This window comes from Aptenodytes forsteri, unplaced genomic scaffold (genome assembly GCF_000699145.1).
Source record: "Aptenodytes forsteri isolate BGI_AS27 unplaced genomic scaffold, ASM69914v1 Scaffold172, whole genome shotgun sequence".
NCBI lineage: Eukaryota > Metazoa > Chordata > Aves > Sphenisciformes > Spheniscidae > Aptenodytes > Aptenodytes forsteri.
The window spans coordinates 9,526,884-9,546,628 of NW_008795018.1; the positions used below are offsets into that span (position 1 = coordinate 9,526,884).

The following is a 19,745-nucleotide window of genomic DNA, read 5'->3' on the forward strand; positions in this document are numbered from 1 at the left end:
CGACATGCGTAATTAATGTAGCTACTTATCTTCTACTTCCAATTAAAAAAACAAAGAACAAACTAACACAAAAAAGGAAGTGGAAATGGGACAGCTAAGAAACATACATTTACATCAAGAATCTGGAAGTATTTGAATACAGTTCTGGTATGTGATTCACACCAAAAGGCAATTTACTGGACAATATTTAGAGCACTGTAGTACACTGTATTATTAGACTTCCTTTCACTGCACTAAATCAGGGAAGGAAGTGTTCAAGTTCATGTCATCCCATCTGCTCCTTTTAAACACAAAAAAGTATAATTAAAGTCCCCATTTACTGCATCTAACGTTTCTGACTTAAGATGACCATCTGCCCCAATCCTTCTATATATTCAATGAAAATTTACATCTGAGCTGAATTCCCACTGGAAGTACTCTCTGTTGAAATCTAGAACCTGATCTAGGAGACATAAATCACTATTCTAGTGTCCATGTTTGATAAAAAGAAGTGTTCGCGCCTTTGTTTTTCCACAGGTGAAGTAAGCTTTTTTACAAAAATAATTTGTATTTTTCTTCACATTTTTACTGTAGAAATATCAGTTCTGAACTGCCTTTGATTTTGCAGGTATATGGGCGAAAAAGAAAACAACTTTTTTCCCCTTTAAGAAACACATCCTTAATTCTCTTTTTTTCCTCCTTAACATCATATAGTAGTTTTTCAAGACATGGCTATAAGGACTGCAAATTCAAGACTGGCTATTCTCCCTGTTAAGGTAAGAACAAACAGAAAAAATACCCTGCTTAAAGGAAAAAAATATATATATTAAAAAAATGTATTTGCAAGTTTCAGCCATTAAATTTCATTTTAAGAAATTTGCACCTGCACCATCAAAACTACACATCACACAATCTGCCACTAATGCTTTGTCTTTCTGCCTTGCAACTACTAACTTTCAATAGCTATCAGTAACTTTCACTTACTTATGCTATAATGATATATTTCTTTCTAAAAAATTGCAATTTCACATTTGAAACATATCTGAATGAAAAGGAATGTAAAACCAAACAAATTTCCATAAATCATTACATATCAAGAACTCCAGATTTATCAGGCAACCAGTTACAGCCTGAAGTCAGAATTGGGCATCCGTATGTATGAGGGGGAAAAACCCACAACAAACAAACAAAACCCAAAGAGATTGTTGCTCAGCATTTTTCCACACAGACAGAACCTCATGACTTCACAGAGAACATGTCACTCATCAGTATAACTGCTTTGCTTCATGGAAGTTTTTGCTATGGCTATATGCAAATTGGTAGATATTTCAATTCCACAAATTGATGACCTAGTAAGGCTAGTAAGCAGAGCATTAGACAATTTACAGAATAATTTTACTCATTGCCAATTCTACATAACCTCTTATAGTTTTAAAAAAAATACAAATTAAGTGTTTTCCATAAGAATGGCCATTGGTTTACAAATTATTATGTCTTCTCAAAAAAAAAAAATCAACTCACCTCAAATTTATTCTGCTAAGACTACTCTGTGGGATGTTCATGAATGTCTTACATTTTAGTGAGTAGATATTAAAAATAGGCAATCCCTTTTAATTTTTCCTCTTATAGTTTTAAAAAAAATACAAATTAAGTGTTTTCCATAAGAATGGCCATTGGTTTACAAATTATTATGTCTTCTCAAAAAAAAAAAATCAACTCACCTCAAATTTATTCTGCTAAGACTACTCTGTGGGATGTTCATGAATGTCTTACATTTTAGTGAGTAGATATTAAAAATAGGCAATCCCTTTTAATTTCATGTTAGGTTGCTCCGTAATTTGAGATAAGGAGGAAAGGCAGCGTTAACTTGCATCCCACAAGTTAAAAAGGTTTTGAAAGAGCAAAATGGTGTGCAACTCTTGGCAGTGAAGAAAGCCAAATACTGACTACACAGGGTAATCATTCTAAAGAAGTCTGGAAAGAGCAATGACTTAGCACCGTGACCGGACATAGAACTCAACATGTATATTTTAAACCTTTGGTTTTCACTGAACTGGCAATGAACTCTGTACAATTAATCACACTCCTTATGTGTGTACTAACTCATACATACAACATAAGCACAATATTCACAAAGAATTTCAACCACTTAAAAGTATGCTGGTAATATAACTTCCTTAAGAATCCCATCTGATGCTATTTTGTAAATAAAAATAAAACAGGAACACTCTCAGTGGTCTAAATCACATACCGTCACCCGTCTCTACTTTCTAAAGGTTTATAAACACTATGGGGAGTGAGGACATTTAAGCAGCATTACAAGAGGGTTTATTACATTCATAGACCCTTTGTAAGCATTATGTTATGTTTCCCATGGAAAATCATCTGTCAAAACAAAAATTAGGCACGCTACAAAAACATCACAATTTTACCACCCATCTGCTATAATGTTTACCTGCCTAGCACTGTGCTGTTCTCTGTTAGAAGTAGAGAGTGAGGAACTCAGTATGAGCTTTAAAAACACAAAACGGGAGATGCAAAAAAATAAAAATAAATGCAACACAATGTGAATACCAGAGCAGCTGACTAAGCCAATGGAAATCAATTATCTTAAAAAACAAAACAAACAAACAAAAAAAACCAAAAAACCCCACCCATCTTCTAAACACAAACAAATTGCAAATACATTTGTCCTGCCAAAGAGAACAGCTCAAAACCATTTAGAACCATATGTTGAGTCTGAAAATCCATTATAATTTGCCAACAGATGATGAATTTGGAACCCCATGATATTAATACTTGTGGAGTAATTTAGGGGCCAAGAGAGGAGAAAATTGTTTTTACACGCAGCTTTTCATAAGTGCTTTAAGACAATTCTGTTGAAAGTTGATCTATGTTATGTACCGACATTGCCAACAAGCATTTATTTCAACTACAAGATCACTCAAAAACCCCTGTTTTCATTAATGCAATTAGTTTGACAGAAGAATACCAGATCTGAAAAAGCGTATTTCAAACCTCTTAAATCTGAGTTACTACTTAACTTTCATGGCCCCCTTCTCCTCTTCCTTTTGCTATTCTTATCAAGGTTAGAGAAATACATATAGGAAAATTAAATCAACTCATACTCTCTATGCTCTAAACCACCACTCTCCTTCCGCAGACTGCTCCTTTGCTCCCCACTTTCTGCCACTACTTTTAGGTATTTCATGTTGTCTTTCCTTCCTTTCAAATACTGCTGGAAAAAGAGTACAGAATCTATTCAAAACATAATAGGATTCATGTCCCAGTGGTAATGATGCTCCCAGTGCTTATTTCCCTTATTGCTGATTTAATCAGCCTTTTCTTACTCCTGCATTCAAATCCATTCTGTTACCACTAATTTTTCTGGGGATTACATATTAGGTAGTATTTTAAGTAAAGAGATCTCCTCTGTATTCTCATTCTGCATGTACAGTGACACTTGGAAATGAATAATGTTTCTACCTACCGTGTCATTTCGGCCAAAAAACGTATAGACTGCATACAGATAGTAATCGAAGAGCTGGGACATGAAGTGGATCACATCAAATGCAATTGGTTTCAGAATATTCATCATCTGCATGTATTTCCCTTAAAAATCAAATACAAAAGATCAGTTTCCTCAGCATAAGTGCTACAAAGGCAGCGCTGAGTTTGACCAACACAAAACCAGCTTTACAAAGTTTATTATTTAGCCTTGAATACTGATTAAGAACAACTTAGCAATATTTTAGAGATTGGGATGTTTAAAAACAAAGCTAAATATGATGACTAAGACACCACGAATGCCTCAGGACTTCTCCAAATGTGGCTATTAATCCATATCAAAATGTCTTGAACCATTCTTGGCCTTCTGGTACCAAATTCAAAATATACAACTTTCTGGATCCTCTACAAGTTTCAGCTTCATTTAGCCAAAAAATAATAATCCCCTGAAGTAGCCTCTAGCAAATGATATATAGAGCCACTGAAGATTATATGCATTAGTGTGTGTTTATACATGCTCATATGGATATTTTTCAAGCAATAGAAAAGCACAGTATAAAAATCATATGTCCAAGATTGGATTTCATCCAACAACTCTAGGAATTATGAGTTTCACATCAGCAACATAGCATTTCCTGCTCTCCTACCCTTTTATCCTTGGGTAAGAAACCTAAATAGTTTTAAGATGTATGTTTGAAATGTTTCTAGAGGGATAGACTGTCAGAAAAGGAGGATACCAGGACCCTGGCACATCCAGGGAGAAGAATAATTCCTTCTCTTCCTTCCTGTTCTCTGCTGTTGCGCATCTGACTTGGGAAAATAAAAATTTAAAAAAAACTCAGGACCTTCATCTATATATTAGCTGAGTCAAACTGATCATAGGATTTGGACTCAGAAATAAATTTTTCCCTACAGATCTAGTTCACAGGGCCTAAAGTTTTTAGTTATTTTGTTTTCCAGCATAGGGCATGGCTCTTTTCATAGAGTCATACAAGAAGCATACTTAATGAAAACCCCAATATTGCAGATACCTTACATTTCCTGCTGGCTAGCTCAAAAATGACATACTGCTTGCCCTATTAGCATCTTAAAAACATAAAGAATATATAATAAGCTTTGGGTTATTATAGTAACAGACAGCAATTTTTGAACCAAAACGTAAATGCCGTCCACCCAGCATGTAGGATATAGCAGATCATTTAACAAATTGTCATATTCCAGACATGTTTTGATGTGACAGGTTGGCAAACATTACATGAGGGTGCTAAAATAATTTCTTTTTCCTGTAGTCAGCAACACTGTTTTTCAAGTTAATGCTGTGCCCAGCAAAGTAATTTACTAATTGATACAGAAAATGTTGTTTTATGCAGAGAAACTGAGTAACAAAGAAACAAAATTAGCTGTTAGTATCAGGGGGAGTTATTTGAATTTTTTTAAGCAATTACTTGTGTAGGTCAGTAAAGATAACATTAATTTGACAAATACACGATATAGCTACATACATGGTAAGATGATATAGCAGTATGGTAAGAATCAAGCAATAACCTGACATTGCTACTTTCCAGGTTTCTGTCTAGCTTAGACTCCCTGCTTGAATACTATCCACGTGTCCCAGTTTGCTAACACACGCTAGCATATATTTTGTTATTTTTGGAGATTTGACACAGGTTGCAATACTTAATGTTTGGCAGTTTAGCCCAACTGTTAATTCTATGCTTAATTATCAATGTTTTGATCTACAGCATTATGAACAAACTGAAAAGCAGACTTAAAAAATTCTATTTGTCTTCCAAAAGGGAAAACCAAATGTAGCTAATTCTAGCACAGCCCAATGTGGAAATTTTCGGACGTTTGGGAAAGGATAGTGCCCTAATCAAAGCAACTGTCACCTCCATATGTGCTACCTGAATATTCCGTATTGTCACAGGCTGATTTTTTCCACTTACTCTGTGATAAACACATTTTTAAACTCATCTGCAACCCATACACTATATAAGGGTGATGTGTCACGTTCTGCACAGTTAGATTTCCAAATATCTGTGCAGTTGGCATGAATATTCAAGGTAATGTCTCAGGCAGTATCTTATGCTTTTCCAAAGGGCTATGCTCTGTACACTGCGCAAGTATTGTCCCTATAAAAATCTTCCAATGCCAAGAACATTTCTCTATTACTACATCACTCAGCATCTTGACAAGCATTCCAAGAACATTTCCTCCTAGTTGCTCTCTCTAACAGGATGCCAACTTTTAACTTCTATACATTGTTACCTAGTTGCACTAAAGTTCCTATTTTGGGTGAAAAGGAGCGTCTGAGAACATTTCCAAACAGCACTAACAGCCCAAACCCATGCCGGGCTAGAAACTTCCAGAAATACTTGAAAACATTGCTTAGGAGTTTCAACAACTCAAAGTAGCTTGACTTCCTAGAGGCTCTCCGTTAATAGCTAAAACTGCTGGACATTTGCCAGGTTTCTTTTGGAGTATTATTTCCAACACTTCTTTTGTCCTTAAAGATAGTAAGTAGAGAGTACTCTCTATCAGACTAACCTATATAAAACTGATCACTAAAACCAAAAAGGTAAATAAATACACAACCTCCTGAATAATATATATTTGAGTTTTAGTATATCTATGGTCATTAGTAAAATCATTTCCTAGGGAGCCTCACAATCCCAAATATGCAGCTTCCTATGACATACATTAGGAGCTAAAATGCCACTTTGAAGGAAAAAGTGAAAAGCCCATTGCAATTATATATTTTGAAAGACTGTATGATTTGGTTTTAAGTCCCATGAGGTTCTATGCTATATGACCAGTCACTTCAGCTACAAGATTTCTGCCATGAGATTTGTCATCACCGTTATCATTTTCTTAAAAGTTAATGGGTTTTAAATCAAGAAAAATCTAAGAGTTTCTTCCCAAAAAACATTCACAACAAAAGCAAAAATGAGGCAAAAAAAAAGGTATTAAAAAAACCCAACTTAAGAAATAGTTTAATGGGTATTTCTTAAGTCAGAATGATATTAATTAAAATAAGAAGTCATCCAAGCAATACATAAAATGGCATAGTCATTAACTATTCTTGTTTATGTATAGAACCTAGGTCAAAATATTCCATATAGATTTAACACAGGTTCATTCTTTCTTTACATTTTAAGTCAACACACAATGGCTTGATAGGAAAAAATTAGCCTTATAAATTAATCTAATGGTTACTTTATACTGGAAACAGAAGAATAATTACCTGGCTTATAAACTTGAGGGAAAAACAGGTAAATTGAACCATTCACTTGAAATTCAAATTAAATGAAGTTATAGCAGCTCTCACTTCAGTTATACATAGCAACTCATTTATGTAGTTTATACTTATTAAGCTACACTTTGTTTTATTCATCTAGCCTCCATACAAAGCATACAGCACACAGACATAGTTCAAAATGGGTTATGAGCACTGTTATACCCATTCAGTGAGTACTACTACTTGCATAACATCCCTTCCTAAAAAGTGAAGCAACAATTTCTGTTACTTGATTGGGCAATTTAAATCCGCATCTTCATCTCACTCCAGACTTCCTTTTTTAAACCTAGTTTCCTTTATGATTTGCTGAGGTTAAACCACAACATTAACTAAGGTCAGGGAACTCATCTAGATCTCCCCAAAGTCATGCTGATGCAACATACAGGAGGCAGGAGTTATCAGTGACAAAATGTAGCAGGGACAAAAACTGCTTAAGTCCTCACATTACAGCTACCAAAACAAATGTCTCTTAAAATGGAGCCTTATTTTCAAGGAATAGAACTTTAAAAGAGTACAGGCTTTCTGTAGATAGGACCTATCTATAGTGCCCCCTGTACTACGTTAGGCCCCTGCTTATTTTTTGAGGTGCCACATCGCTGGTCTTGCATGCGCAATTCACTTTGTGCAACTTTATCTAAAAACTAGACCCTTAGCCCACACTGGTTGCCTAGATCTCCTGTGCAGAGGGCAAGCAGCTCCAGAAGAAAAGTGCCAAGATATCTATGCGATGACATGCAGGCAAAGACATCCAAGGACAGCCAACAAACTCTGTCATCTTCTGGAGCTACCTACAGTTCTCCATTGATCATGAAGGGATCCTAGACAACCATCTCAGTTATACTCCTTGAAACTAGTGTTAAGTACCATGGCGTTTTCCTAGACAATCTGTGACAGCGTGAGACAAACTGGAGCCTTCCATGGCATTAGCAGAGATTGCTGTTAAAAGACAGGCACGCTCCACAGCATTCCTGCCTGCAGGAGGATAATCCAGGGGACTGGATCAAACCTGGATCTCCCACAACCTAGCGTCATGCCCAGCTAAATCTGCCCAGCAGCAACGTGCTTATCTTCACGTTTTATAGGGATGATTGAAGAGACAAGAGGAGAGATAAGAAGGGAAGAAAAACTAACAAATCAGTTAGTCGGACTAAATGGTGGCATCTTCATTGTTTCTTGTTTCTGTAGCCATTAACCCTTAGTTAAAGAAATGTGTCCGATGCCCCTGGGAATGCTGTCTGGTAGAAATGAATGAAATATTTGTATGCTAAGGCCAAAAGTTATGACAAAAGATGAAGGCATTTTCAACTTCTGTGCCAGAGGTGTAATATGCAGTTTACATTTAACAGAAACACGGTGAAAAAAAACCCTGTTTGATTTATGATATCAAATGGTAGGTATTCTTCAAAAAAGATACAAATTAAGGTGAAAGTGAAGTGGGGTCATTGCATATTAGAAACATGAGAAACTGCAAAGAAACTAGAAGGAAAGAATGACTAGGAGAAGGACAAAGGGGAAAAACAGACCTATTCACTCAGGAAGTTACATTAAGAGGTAGAAGTACCACAAGTCTTTCCAAAACTAAATTTTCCAAAGATGGTAAAAAAAATCAGGAGTTTTCCAATTACAGAAGACTAACAAAAGCAAACCAAACCGGGGAGACATGACAGGACAGAAAGTGTAGACAAACAAGACAGCCCAAAAGCAAGAATGAATAGTTTCCCTTGGTTTTCGCTGGGGACAACGATACTGACAGTGAGAAAAATGAGGAGAAGGGGAACCGGGTGACTAATAGAACTGAACTGGCCACTTTCAGCCACACTGAGAATGAGCTGGAGAAGACTGAAAACAGTCAAGCTACAGAAGCAAAGGAATCAGGACACAATAAAAAATGGTTGTGAAATCACCATTCTGGTAATCAATGTAATAACCTGTATGTGCAATAAGCACTCAAGGCATGGGTTGTACTGCTACGATTGAAAAACAGCAAATAAAAACATATTCAAGAAGAGGGAAAATAGTCATCCAAGCAACTATTGATCCACTGCTTTAACCTGTAGGATGCAGAACTTCAGATCAGTTTTGAAGAAAGTATGGAAGTGACAGAAGCAGAAAGACGGAGGCAAAATTAAGATTTAGTCAAAGTATTAATTTATCAATATTGCACAGTAAACAAGTGAAGCTAGAGTTTTTTTAAATGAGTAAGGGTTTAATAAAAGAGAAGACAGAATGGAATGTGTTGAAAAGGGAGATATCTGGAAAAGCTACTAGTGGAGTTCCCAGCAGCTGGCCTCTTCTTTAATATTTTCATTAATGACTCTGGCAGAAAAATAAGAGTGTGATAATGGAAAAAAATAAGAAGGCACCATCAAAATGGAAAAGGATTGACATAATGTACAGGAGGAACTGGAGGACCTTTGTGACTGCTGTAATAAAATTTGGATGAGCTTCAGTAGTACAAAATGTAAAGCCATGCATTTGGGGACCAATTCATTAAAAACATGCATCTTTCTACTATAAACTGGCAGCTCATCCCTTGGAAAAAAACGGGAAAGTGAAGGACCTGCTGGCTGTACAAGCTCATTACAGATGGACTGAACTGCCAGTACAAGGAAGCTGTGAGAAATCCAAAGTGCAAAAGGGAGGCAACTTGTGACCAGGATGCTGCGATACAACAGTGACACAATGCAGTGAGATCTCATCCAAAGTACTGCACGTGATTTTGATAAGTCTATAACAAGAGCAGAAAAAGAACTGGTAAGGAAGTAGGGGACTTAAGCTTCCGGTGGATAAAAACAGAGGATATGAAAAAGCTTGGCACATTTAGTTTAGCAAATCAAAGACTGAGAGGAAATAGGATTGCTTTCTGCAAAAACAGCAGGGCAGTATGCATCAAAGAACAAGACGATCTGTTAAACCTAAAAGTTTATTTTGGCATACAATCAAGTGGGCAGAAAATAGGTGGATTTTTTTTTTTTTTTTTTTAACCATGAAGTTGATAAGGCTTCTGGAATAGAATTCCTATTAGATAGAGTGGTGGGAACAAAACAAAAGTATTTTTAAGCTGGAGCTCAAAACAAGCATGTGTACAGGCAGTACTAAATGGCATGTCTTCCTGTAGCAGGGGCTGCAGGAGGTCCCTTTTCAATTCCATGTTCCAAATAACGCTATTATCAGTCATTACAGAAACAATATAAAACACCCCCAATAGCAGAAATATTGAAAATTAAATGTAATTCCAGAAAGGGGAAAAAGCATATATATGAGCTTTGCAAATAATGTTTAAGTTTGGGGTTATGGCCAGAATCCACAAATATAAAGACTCCCTATGTAAAATTGGAAAACTAGAACTACAGCTCCACCTACTCTTACACTGTGTTAGGGCAGGGGGGCAGCGGCAGAGGCTGGAGGAAGACCGAGTGGATTGCATAAAAGTGCCATGTGTGATTTCTAGATTCAATCCTAACTTTTCTTAGAGCAAAACCTTATTCTAGAAGGTAGTAAACAAAATTCTCTAACCTAACTCACAGATCAATACCAGAAAAGTTATGATAGAATAATCTCAGTTCTTATTTCAGGTCTATGTTGTAGATGCTCCAAGAGGAAAAAAAACTGCAAAAACGGTTTAGAAAACTAGTTTCTGATCTATATGCTGCCCTCTAAGACAGCAAAAGGTACTAACCAGGTGTCGGAGTAGTCTCTTTTAAAAACAGCTTACTCTGAAGTACCACAATGATTTCCAAGCACATAAACATTGAAGACAAACTTCATTAATATAACACGTACAGAATTCCTCTCTCTTTTGCCTAACCAGATAAATTTAGGTAGTTACTTCCCATTATCTATAAATAAAATGAAAGTCATTAGCAGGAAATTGCTATCGTACAATTATCTAGATAATCAAATGGAAGTCACAATCACAAAAAATCAATCCTATTACACCTAGAACTGGAGGGGAGTGTTTTCATAGAAAACTTTTGGCTAGAAAGGACCTCCAGAAGTCATCTAGTGCAACCTCCTGCTCAGAGCAGGTCAAAGGAGATGAGGTTGCTCATGGGGCTTGTCCAGTCGCGTCTTGATCACCTCCGAGGATAGAGATTCCCTAAACTCCCCGGGGATTACTAGGCTGCATTCCAGTTACTGAAATTACCAGTATGAGAGGGCACTTTTCTTCTAGTTGCCTACCATGTGGTAAAAATAGTTATTCTGGGTGTGAGAATTTGAGTAATGAAAGGGCAAAAAACCCCCAATCTTTAAGTTCTTACTTTTCTAACTATACTACTTTAAAATGAAGCATTAACCCACCAAGACACATTAGCAACATAAAACATTTACCTATTTCCTTTCTATCTCCACTCTTTTTACACATTCAATATTTTAGACAAATGATCCACCATCATTGGTTAAAATCAATATACGCATGCAGATTAATTTTCAACGTAAAAATAACTCACTAGATAGACAAATTTGGTTATATTTAATAAAAAAGTATTTTGGTTTAGTGCTTTATTTCTATTTCATTAACATTTTCAAAGAGTGGAAATAGAGCCCAACTAGGTATATTTTTAAAAGCCTTAAAATTCATTTAACATATTTGCTATAATCCATAGGTTTGCATTAAAATATAAAACACATATAAAAAACTACAATTGTTCTACGTACCAACAAGCCTTATTACATTCAGTGTAGTGTTTGTTAGGATAGGTGCATTCACTTTATTGAGGTTATAATCTGATCTCTTTCTGCTCTTCAGAGTTTCTCGAGAAACACTTTAAAGAAAACAAAACAAAACACACCAAATGTGACTACCTAGTATATTCAAGGACATACAAGTAAAATTTAGTAGACAAGAAATCCTTCCTCCCCCATTCTACGATTCTTTCATGTGACAGTATGTCTTCTAGCGCAGTATTTTATTTATGCCAAAGCATAACTGCGTTAGGATACTAACATTTAAAGAGAGAAGCCTGGCCTAATTTACATAAAATTGTGCTAGAGAAAGGAGTTTCTCAGTTGTAGTCCAAGGCTTGAGTTCTGCAGGCCTCTGTCTGGCCTCAGCAATCATTTTAACCACTCTGACTCAAGTTCATAGTTTATGAAGTAAAGAAAATGAAAACAATGCAAGTCACAACAAAACAGGGCAGACTAGTAAGCTACAGCTGAAAACAACTATCTGGAAATGGAAACAATTTTGAGGAAGATGAAACTGAAGGGACATTAAATTTTTCATAAATTGTAGTCCTGTGAGAAGCAGGGAGTTGGACTCGATGATCCTTATGGATCCCTTCCAACTCGAGCTATTTTGTGATTCTATAAGAGAAACCTGCCAGCTGCCATACCTCAAAACGATAGTCTTCCAAAAATGCAGAATGCTTCAATTCCACAGCACAAAGCTATGGACAGTGACTGTGGTTTGTTCCAATTAACTAATTTTTATCCATATCTCCCATCACTTCTTTGAAATGAAGTAGTGTATGTGATGTATCCTATGAAATTATGCTAACAATATTTTATCCTGAAGAGTTATTTTGTAGAAAAACATTCCTCTGCTTTGACCCAACTCATGGCTCTCTAGTTCTCCTGCAATCCTCTAAATACAAATAATGTTAGCCTGTTTCACAAAGTCTGAATGGACATCTAAGTAGTACAGTGTCCTAGACAGAAATTTGTATTTCAGATCCTTTTAAAGGCTACAGAGTTGGCTATTGTTTAGATGAATATATAAAAATAAAATATTGTGAGAATATATATATATTCATCAAAATATAATATGTATAATCATGTGTTTATAGGGGGTATGTGTGTATATATTCTTAAGGAAAAAGAGAATTTAAAATTCCAAATGACTGCCCGCAAGCTACAGAAGAATATTTTTTTTATTAATCTGTAAAAGTTTACTTTTGTTCTGCAAAAGCAGAAGCCCAAGCCTCAAGCAATTTGTCTGCAAACAACTGCTTTTGACACAACAAAAATTATACGTATGCATAACAGCAGTTGTAGAAGAACCTTCAGTTAACATCTAACGCTTGCTAATCAGTTTTCCACTACCTGCTTCAGAAGGCCTTTATCCTCCTTCAAAATCTTGCTCTCCAAAGTTTCTTTCTGCAATAATGATGAGCAGTTTAATGTTCCTCCCCCTTCCCCTTCCAGAGATCTAAGTGCTGAGCCTTTCTAACTGTGCAGGTGGCATAAAGATTATTTGATTATTATTCCATTGTCGTAGAGTATAGATGAAACAGAAAATGAACTAATTAGAGTACTGAGATGAAAAGCATGTAAATTAGACCAAGGACTCACACAGTCTACTTACCTTTTCACAGGGGCATCTCCTGTCTGCTCGTCCACATAATCTCTTTTCAACTCTTCAGGAACATCACTGTCACTATCATACTCTTGATATGCACTTTTTTCTTGTTCATCTGATTAGTACTGTTTTTAAAAAAAAAAAAAATCACCCCCCTGCCATTATTTTCCTTATAATATTGTCACTCATTTAACGTAGCATTTTGGTCACTTCTTGGCTTTTACCTTGATCAGGATACAGATCACTTTGCTGGTTGAAAGGCTGCTGACAATGTTCATTAAAAATGCAGCAGGCAAATTATTCAAAGCCATTTGTAAGTGCATCTCTAAACAAACTTCTATTCTTAGATTTGATTAAGAGTAAATATTTGTATCATCCTATTTCTCCCAGCTACTGATAATTTTTTTTGCTTTCTTGTTGCTGTATCAAGTACACATGTATCTGAGCTTTTATTATTTGCTTTACAACCTGAAAAAACAGTAATAAAACCTCAAAATGTATCCATACAATGGCAATAAACCAAAAAAACCTGACACCACACAATCCTTATTAATGCAAGAAGGACTAAACTATTGCTTCACAAAAATACTTATTTGTATTGTACACATTTATTTAAAAAAAAAAACCATACCAAAAACCAACTTCCAGTTGTTTGTAAAATTGATTTTAGTACACTCCAAAAGACATTTCTACTAGAGAGTCTTTCAATCACTTAACCTCTTAGAGACCAATGCGATTTTGACTAAGCACAAACATTTCAAGAAAACAATAAGAAGTCAAATGCTACTACAAAAATAAAAGTATTTCTCATGGCTACTATTACCATGTAATTTTTTTCTCACTAATGTTTCTGCACTTATTTTCTTCAACTGTATGCTGTTCTATCTACGTCAACAGCAAGAAGAGTAACTTTGTATATATCTGTATGTTCTATACATATAAACTTTCCACTGTACATGGAACAAACAAAAACTGCAGAGCAAGCAAGGAACAGGATTCTGCAACCCAAATTGATGTACCTTTCCTCATAGAGGAAAATAAAAACTACAACAAAACCCCAAAACACCGTGCACTGTATTATTCTAAGAAACACTCTAATGATACAACTCAACTGTAACAGGGGAATAAATCAGTGGGGGCTAGATGAAAAATATTTTCTTTTTTTCCCTTGCTTTCTCAGAAAACTTCATTAGGTGTTTGGGGCACGCTTGAATTTATTTGTGTGTGCTGGTTCTTGGTTTTGTTTTGAAACATACAGCATCCTTTAGCTAGTTAAAGGCACAAGATCCTGATATTTGAAATATTTATCTAATTATCAGTGAAACAATTCCTCTTTGATGGAAGAAAGCCTCATGCACCATTTGCTTCATGTGTCACAAATGCCATAAATTATTCCAGAATTACCATATGAAAAATGTGAATGCGTAGATAAGTTAACCATGTATACCTGCCTTGAGATGTGCCTTCTTATACTGAAGAACAACATTTGATGTTAACTGCATCTTTTGAAAAATAAGAAGCTTAAGTAGTTACAGACAACTACTGCCGCCAAACACGCAGCTGCATTTTTAATTTTTCTGAAACTGTTTCACTCTGTTCAATTGCTGAATTGCATTTCAAAGATCACAAGAGAATTAGTTTCAATTCAAGGATGGAAGGTTTGAGCCTAACAAGTGATGTCTGGAAAAAATGAGCAACACAGGCGGCTACTATTATGTAATTTTTTTCTCACTAATGTTTCTGCACTTATTTTCTTCAACTGTATGCTGTTCTATCTACGTCAACAGCAAGAAGAGTAACTTTGTATATATCTGTATGTTCTATACATATAAACTTTCCACTGTACATGGAACAAACAAAAACTGCAGAGCAAGCAAGGAACAGGATTCTGCAACCCAAATTGATGTACCTTTCCTCATAGAGGAAAATAAAAACTACAACAAAACCCCAAAACACCGTGCACTGTATTATTCTAAGAAACACTCTAATGATACAACTCAACTGTAACAGGGGAATAAATCAGTGGGGGCTAGATGAAAAATATTTTCTTTTTTTCCCTTGCTTTCTCAGAAAACTTCATTAGGTGTTTGGGGCACGCTTGAATTTATTTGTGTGTGCTGGTTCTTGGTTTTGTTTTGAAACATACAGCATCCTTTAGCTAGTTAAAGGCACAAGATCCTGATATTTGAAATATTTATCTAATTATCAGTGAAACAATTCCTCTTTGATGGAAGAAAGCCTCATGCACCATTTGCTTCATGTGTCACAAATGCCATAAATTATTCCAGAATTACCATATGAAAAATGTGAATGCGTAGATAAGTTAACCATGTATACCTGCCTTGAGATGTGCCTTCTTATACTGAAGAACAACATTTGATGTTAACTGCATCTTTTGAAAAATAAGAAGCTTAAGTAGTTACAGACAACTACTGCCGCCAAACACGCAGCTGCATTTTTAATTTTTCTGAAACTGTTTCACTCTGTTCAATTGCTGAATTGCATTTCAAAGATCACAAGAGAATTAGTTTCAATTCAAGGATGGAAGGTTTGAGCCTAACAAGTGATGTCTGGAAAAAATGAGCAACACAGGCTACAGCATATATAATACAATATAGGATTTCTATGGTAGACGTATTATTACTGCTAGAGTATGAGTTATGTGGAGAAATACTATTCACAAACACAGATAATAAATGCTTTTTATAATTATGAAGCCACACATACATATTAAAAGTGTACAATTGGGATTTTATTTTTTTTTAAAAACACCTGAAATTTGCAATCTTTTTCCACTCCAATTAAAAGCAGTATTTAATGTCAATTTCTTTTTCAAGTGTTCTAGGTTGCTCTGTAGTATAGGTGCTTTAGACACTTCATAAATAATGAAATTTTTTTTCACAAGGTGAATTTCTTAACCCAGAAAAGGTTAAAGGAAAACAAATACTCGATGCTCTGTGATATAACCCTTTTTCCTGAATACCTACACAACTATCACAGCATTAAGCATATCCATCAGGCTCCAGAATGTACTTGCCCTTGAAGAGAGACAATACTTTTCCTATTAACTTTTCCTTAATGTGTACACTGCTCTGAAGCCATTTTATCCACGAAGTCAATAATGACATGTATGACAAAGACAGTCTGGTTCCAGGATCCTTAAGAAATGGCAGGGTTTTAAAGGATACAACCGCTCTCCAGAGGGGAAAACCAAGAAAGATACACTAAGGTAATGTCAGTCTCTCAATCGTCCAAAACGCACTAAGAAATATATTTTTTCAGTCATGCACGGTAATTCCTGGCCCCAGCCCCAAGCTATGGAGGTTTTTAAAGCCTAGCACTATGAAAGCAGTATATTATAAAAGCAGGAAGCCCACAGTACAAACAAATTCAAAGCAAAAACAGCTCAGATGATAGAAATTTTGCCTGTGAATACTAATGATCAGAACATTTCTTTTTAGTCTGTGCCTCATACTACATTCTTTTTTCTGCCTCATGAACATTTCAGACAAAGGAAAGCTATAATGAAAGCAGCTCATTTTATTTCAAACGTGAGCTGAGTTCAGGCTTGATTAAGGACAAAGAGAGTCATAGTTTAAGTAACTTGGCTGGAACATACTTACCACCACTTACTATGCATTAATATATAATAAATGACATGCCGATTCAATTAAAGTCCAGTGATAGTAAAATAATAAATTGACTACAAATTGTTAACTACAATTCATATTGATATATGAATCTGACAGCTGACATATTAACTGTCTTAACCTCATAGATTAAGAGAATTTTGAGAATTTTTTTTTACATGGAAAAATACTTCAGTAAGTATACTTTATTTAAGTATACCTAATGCTATTAATGAGCTGGAAAAGTTATTTAATGAGATAAAAATATTGCATTTTAAAGTATGCAGTAAGTAACTCACAACTATTAAATAGTGACCTCAACCTGAAGAGACCTTATAAATCCATTTTGAATATGCACAGTCTGCAGTAAAATTTTAAAGTGCTAAAAGGAATTCAGATATCTTGTAGCAATAATCAGTTCACAAGTGTTTAGGCAATCAGCCCAAACAAACCCATAGGACAGTGGTAAGATTCATCAAAGTTGAAGAGTGTTACAAAACTGTAAGTTAACTGTATTGCAAAAGATATTTTAGGGAGCTACAGAAAAGGGACATAAAGCATCTCACTGAAGCTCAAGATATAGAGCTGAGGTGACTGGATCCAGAGGCCCGTTTTCAGTTGTCTAGAACTGCAATAATTAAGCAGTTAAAAAGACTTTAAAATTCTCAAAAGAAATCCTGACAGTTCTTACATCCTACAGATCATTTGACAAGTAAATCAATTGCTTATGTCCTTGTCATGCCATTTATTGAAATATCTGGAAACATGTCTGCATTCTCTGGAAACAAAATTTTGCAACCTCCATCTGAAACAATTTTAAGTGCTAAAACGTGCCTCCACCTTAACTGGTCAGTCAAGAAACTGAAACATAAAACCTTTGTAGAAATTTCATCCCACATTACCTAAGCAAGTTATTTCTGATTCTATGCAAAGGATAACCAAATAGGTGTAACTTTTTTTTTTTTTTTAATGAGAGTTCTTTCTATGTGTTAGAACTTTGGAACAGCTGGTAATGGAGAGAGGAGATGAAAAATGGGAAAAGGGAAAAAATGGTCACCTGGAGGGTCACTTGGGTGACAAGAAACCTTGGTTCTAATACCAGCCAAGTTAGATGTCCTGTGCAACTACTGACAAGTTAATTAACCTATCCTGTGCCTCAATTCTCTATGTAAATGTGCATAATCCTTTCCAAAATCTTTGTGAGCCAGGGAAGTATTTTATCATTCCAGTGACTGAGTTAACAGCCAAATACACTCATGAAAACCAAGTAAGTGCCTTCTTAGTATCGTTGAACACCCTCATCTGCACTCTCAGTATGATTCTTCAGATTTACTTAACATCTTTCAATATTAAAAGCAGTTAGTTCCCATCTTCCAATGCATTAAACTCAAGTTATCATATGGAATAAACCTGTTTATATACAGCGTTGCTAGAAACATGTCAAACAAAGGAAATATTCACAACTGATTTCCACAAGGAGGGAAGAAAAATCAAAAGCATCATCCTCCATAATCAATTTTAAGTTACATTGAACAAACTGAAACTTAACTTTACATTTTAGTTTAAAAAAAAAAAGTTAGTTCTATACACTATTCCTAAGTTCTCCAAATACCACTACATTTAAGGTTAAAACCCCCTATTTTATAATATGAATTACTGTAAATCCAACCTATATTTCACAAGAAAAATGCGTAATAAATCATATCATTGGTATTTCACTTTTTCCACTCAGAACATTCTGTCCCTCTGGTGTCAAAGGAAAGCCAAAATTCATTATAGTTCTTCACCAGGCACAAAATCAGATTTTATCAATTTAAAATATATTAAGGTTTCACTAATAGAGAACACTAAATTGGCACACAGCTTTGAAAAAGAGGACAGTGCAGCCAGCCTTGAAAGTCCCTGACAACGTGCAAGCCTACCAAATGGGACGCTGTTCAAAACTAAAGACAGGGAAACCACAACATGGACTTTGCTACACGTGTAACACATCAGCCTCCTGGTAATTCATGGGATCATGACTCCCTCTAGCCTGTTTCACCACGACCACAGCCTGTCACTGCTGAACCGCTGAGGCAGCTGCTCTCAGCCCCACCAGAGAAGGCATACAGCGTCCTGACAGTGATTTGCTGCAACCCCATCTCCGCCACCGTGCTTGCAGCGATAGCAGCACCTACGTGCAAAGCATGAGGAAATCCTTTACTAACGAACTAATGCTTACTGTCTGAAGTAGCTTCAGCTCTGGCTGGGACTGAGCCTCACACACCTTCAAAAAATGGACAGCAGTGAACAACCAGTATGAAAACAGTAACATTTACATACAGATACTTTTTCCAAAAGCTAGAGACAAATTCAGAATAAAAAGACATTTGTACCCAGGATAATTAGATGGTTGAATTCATTGACTCCTTGTGGTAATAAGGCAACAAAGATAACAGATAACTTCCTGGATAACGATAGTACTCTGTTACAATAAAGAACGTGGTTCTGGGGTGGGGGTGCCTTCTTTGCCTTTTTCTCAAGAGAAATTCTGGGACAAATAGAGGAAAACCATCCACACATTTATGTTTTATAACTCATGCAGGTTACAAAGTGTCCCAGTAAGACTTGCAGGACCGATTACCTCTCATGAGCTCGCAGTGTCTGTCCTAACCACTACCAGAAGCGGGATGCTGTAAGAAAACCACTACTGGTCTCACATAATATGACAATTCCTGTGTAACTATCACTGCATGCAGAGTTTGTACTTGAAACACTCTATTTGTACAGAAAGCTAGTTGGTTTTTTTTTTTTGCTTTTACGCTCTCTTACTTCTCAGTACCCTCAGTAAGTTTGCAGACGACACCAAGTTGGGCGGGAGTGTTGATCTGCTCGAGGGTAGGAAGGCTCTGCAGAGGGACCTGGACAGGCTGGATCGATGGGCCCAGGCCAACTGTATGAGGTTCAACAAGGACAAGTGCCGGGTCCTGCACTTCGGCCACAACAACCCCATGCAGCGCTACAGGCTTGGGGAAGAGTGGCCGGAAAGCTG

General features: G+C 36.0%; 1 protein-coding gene across 1 annotated transcript in view; it reads right to left on the reverse strand.

Annotated features, from left to right (window-relative positions):
* VPS50 (VPS50, EARP/GARPII complex subunit) overlaps positions 1–19,745 on the reverse strand; it is a 97,952-nt gene that overhangs the window by 23,739 nt on the left and 54,468 nt on the right. Inside the window, 3 exon segments of the mRNA XM_009275716.2 lie at positions 3,470–3,591; positions 11,444–11,550; positions 13,092–13,210. Coding sequence (XP_009273991.1) covers positions 3,470–3,591; positions 11,444–11,550; positions 13,092–13,210 — 348 coding nt within the window.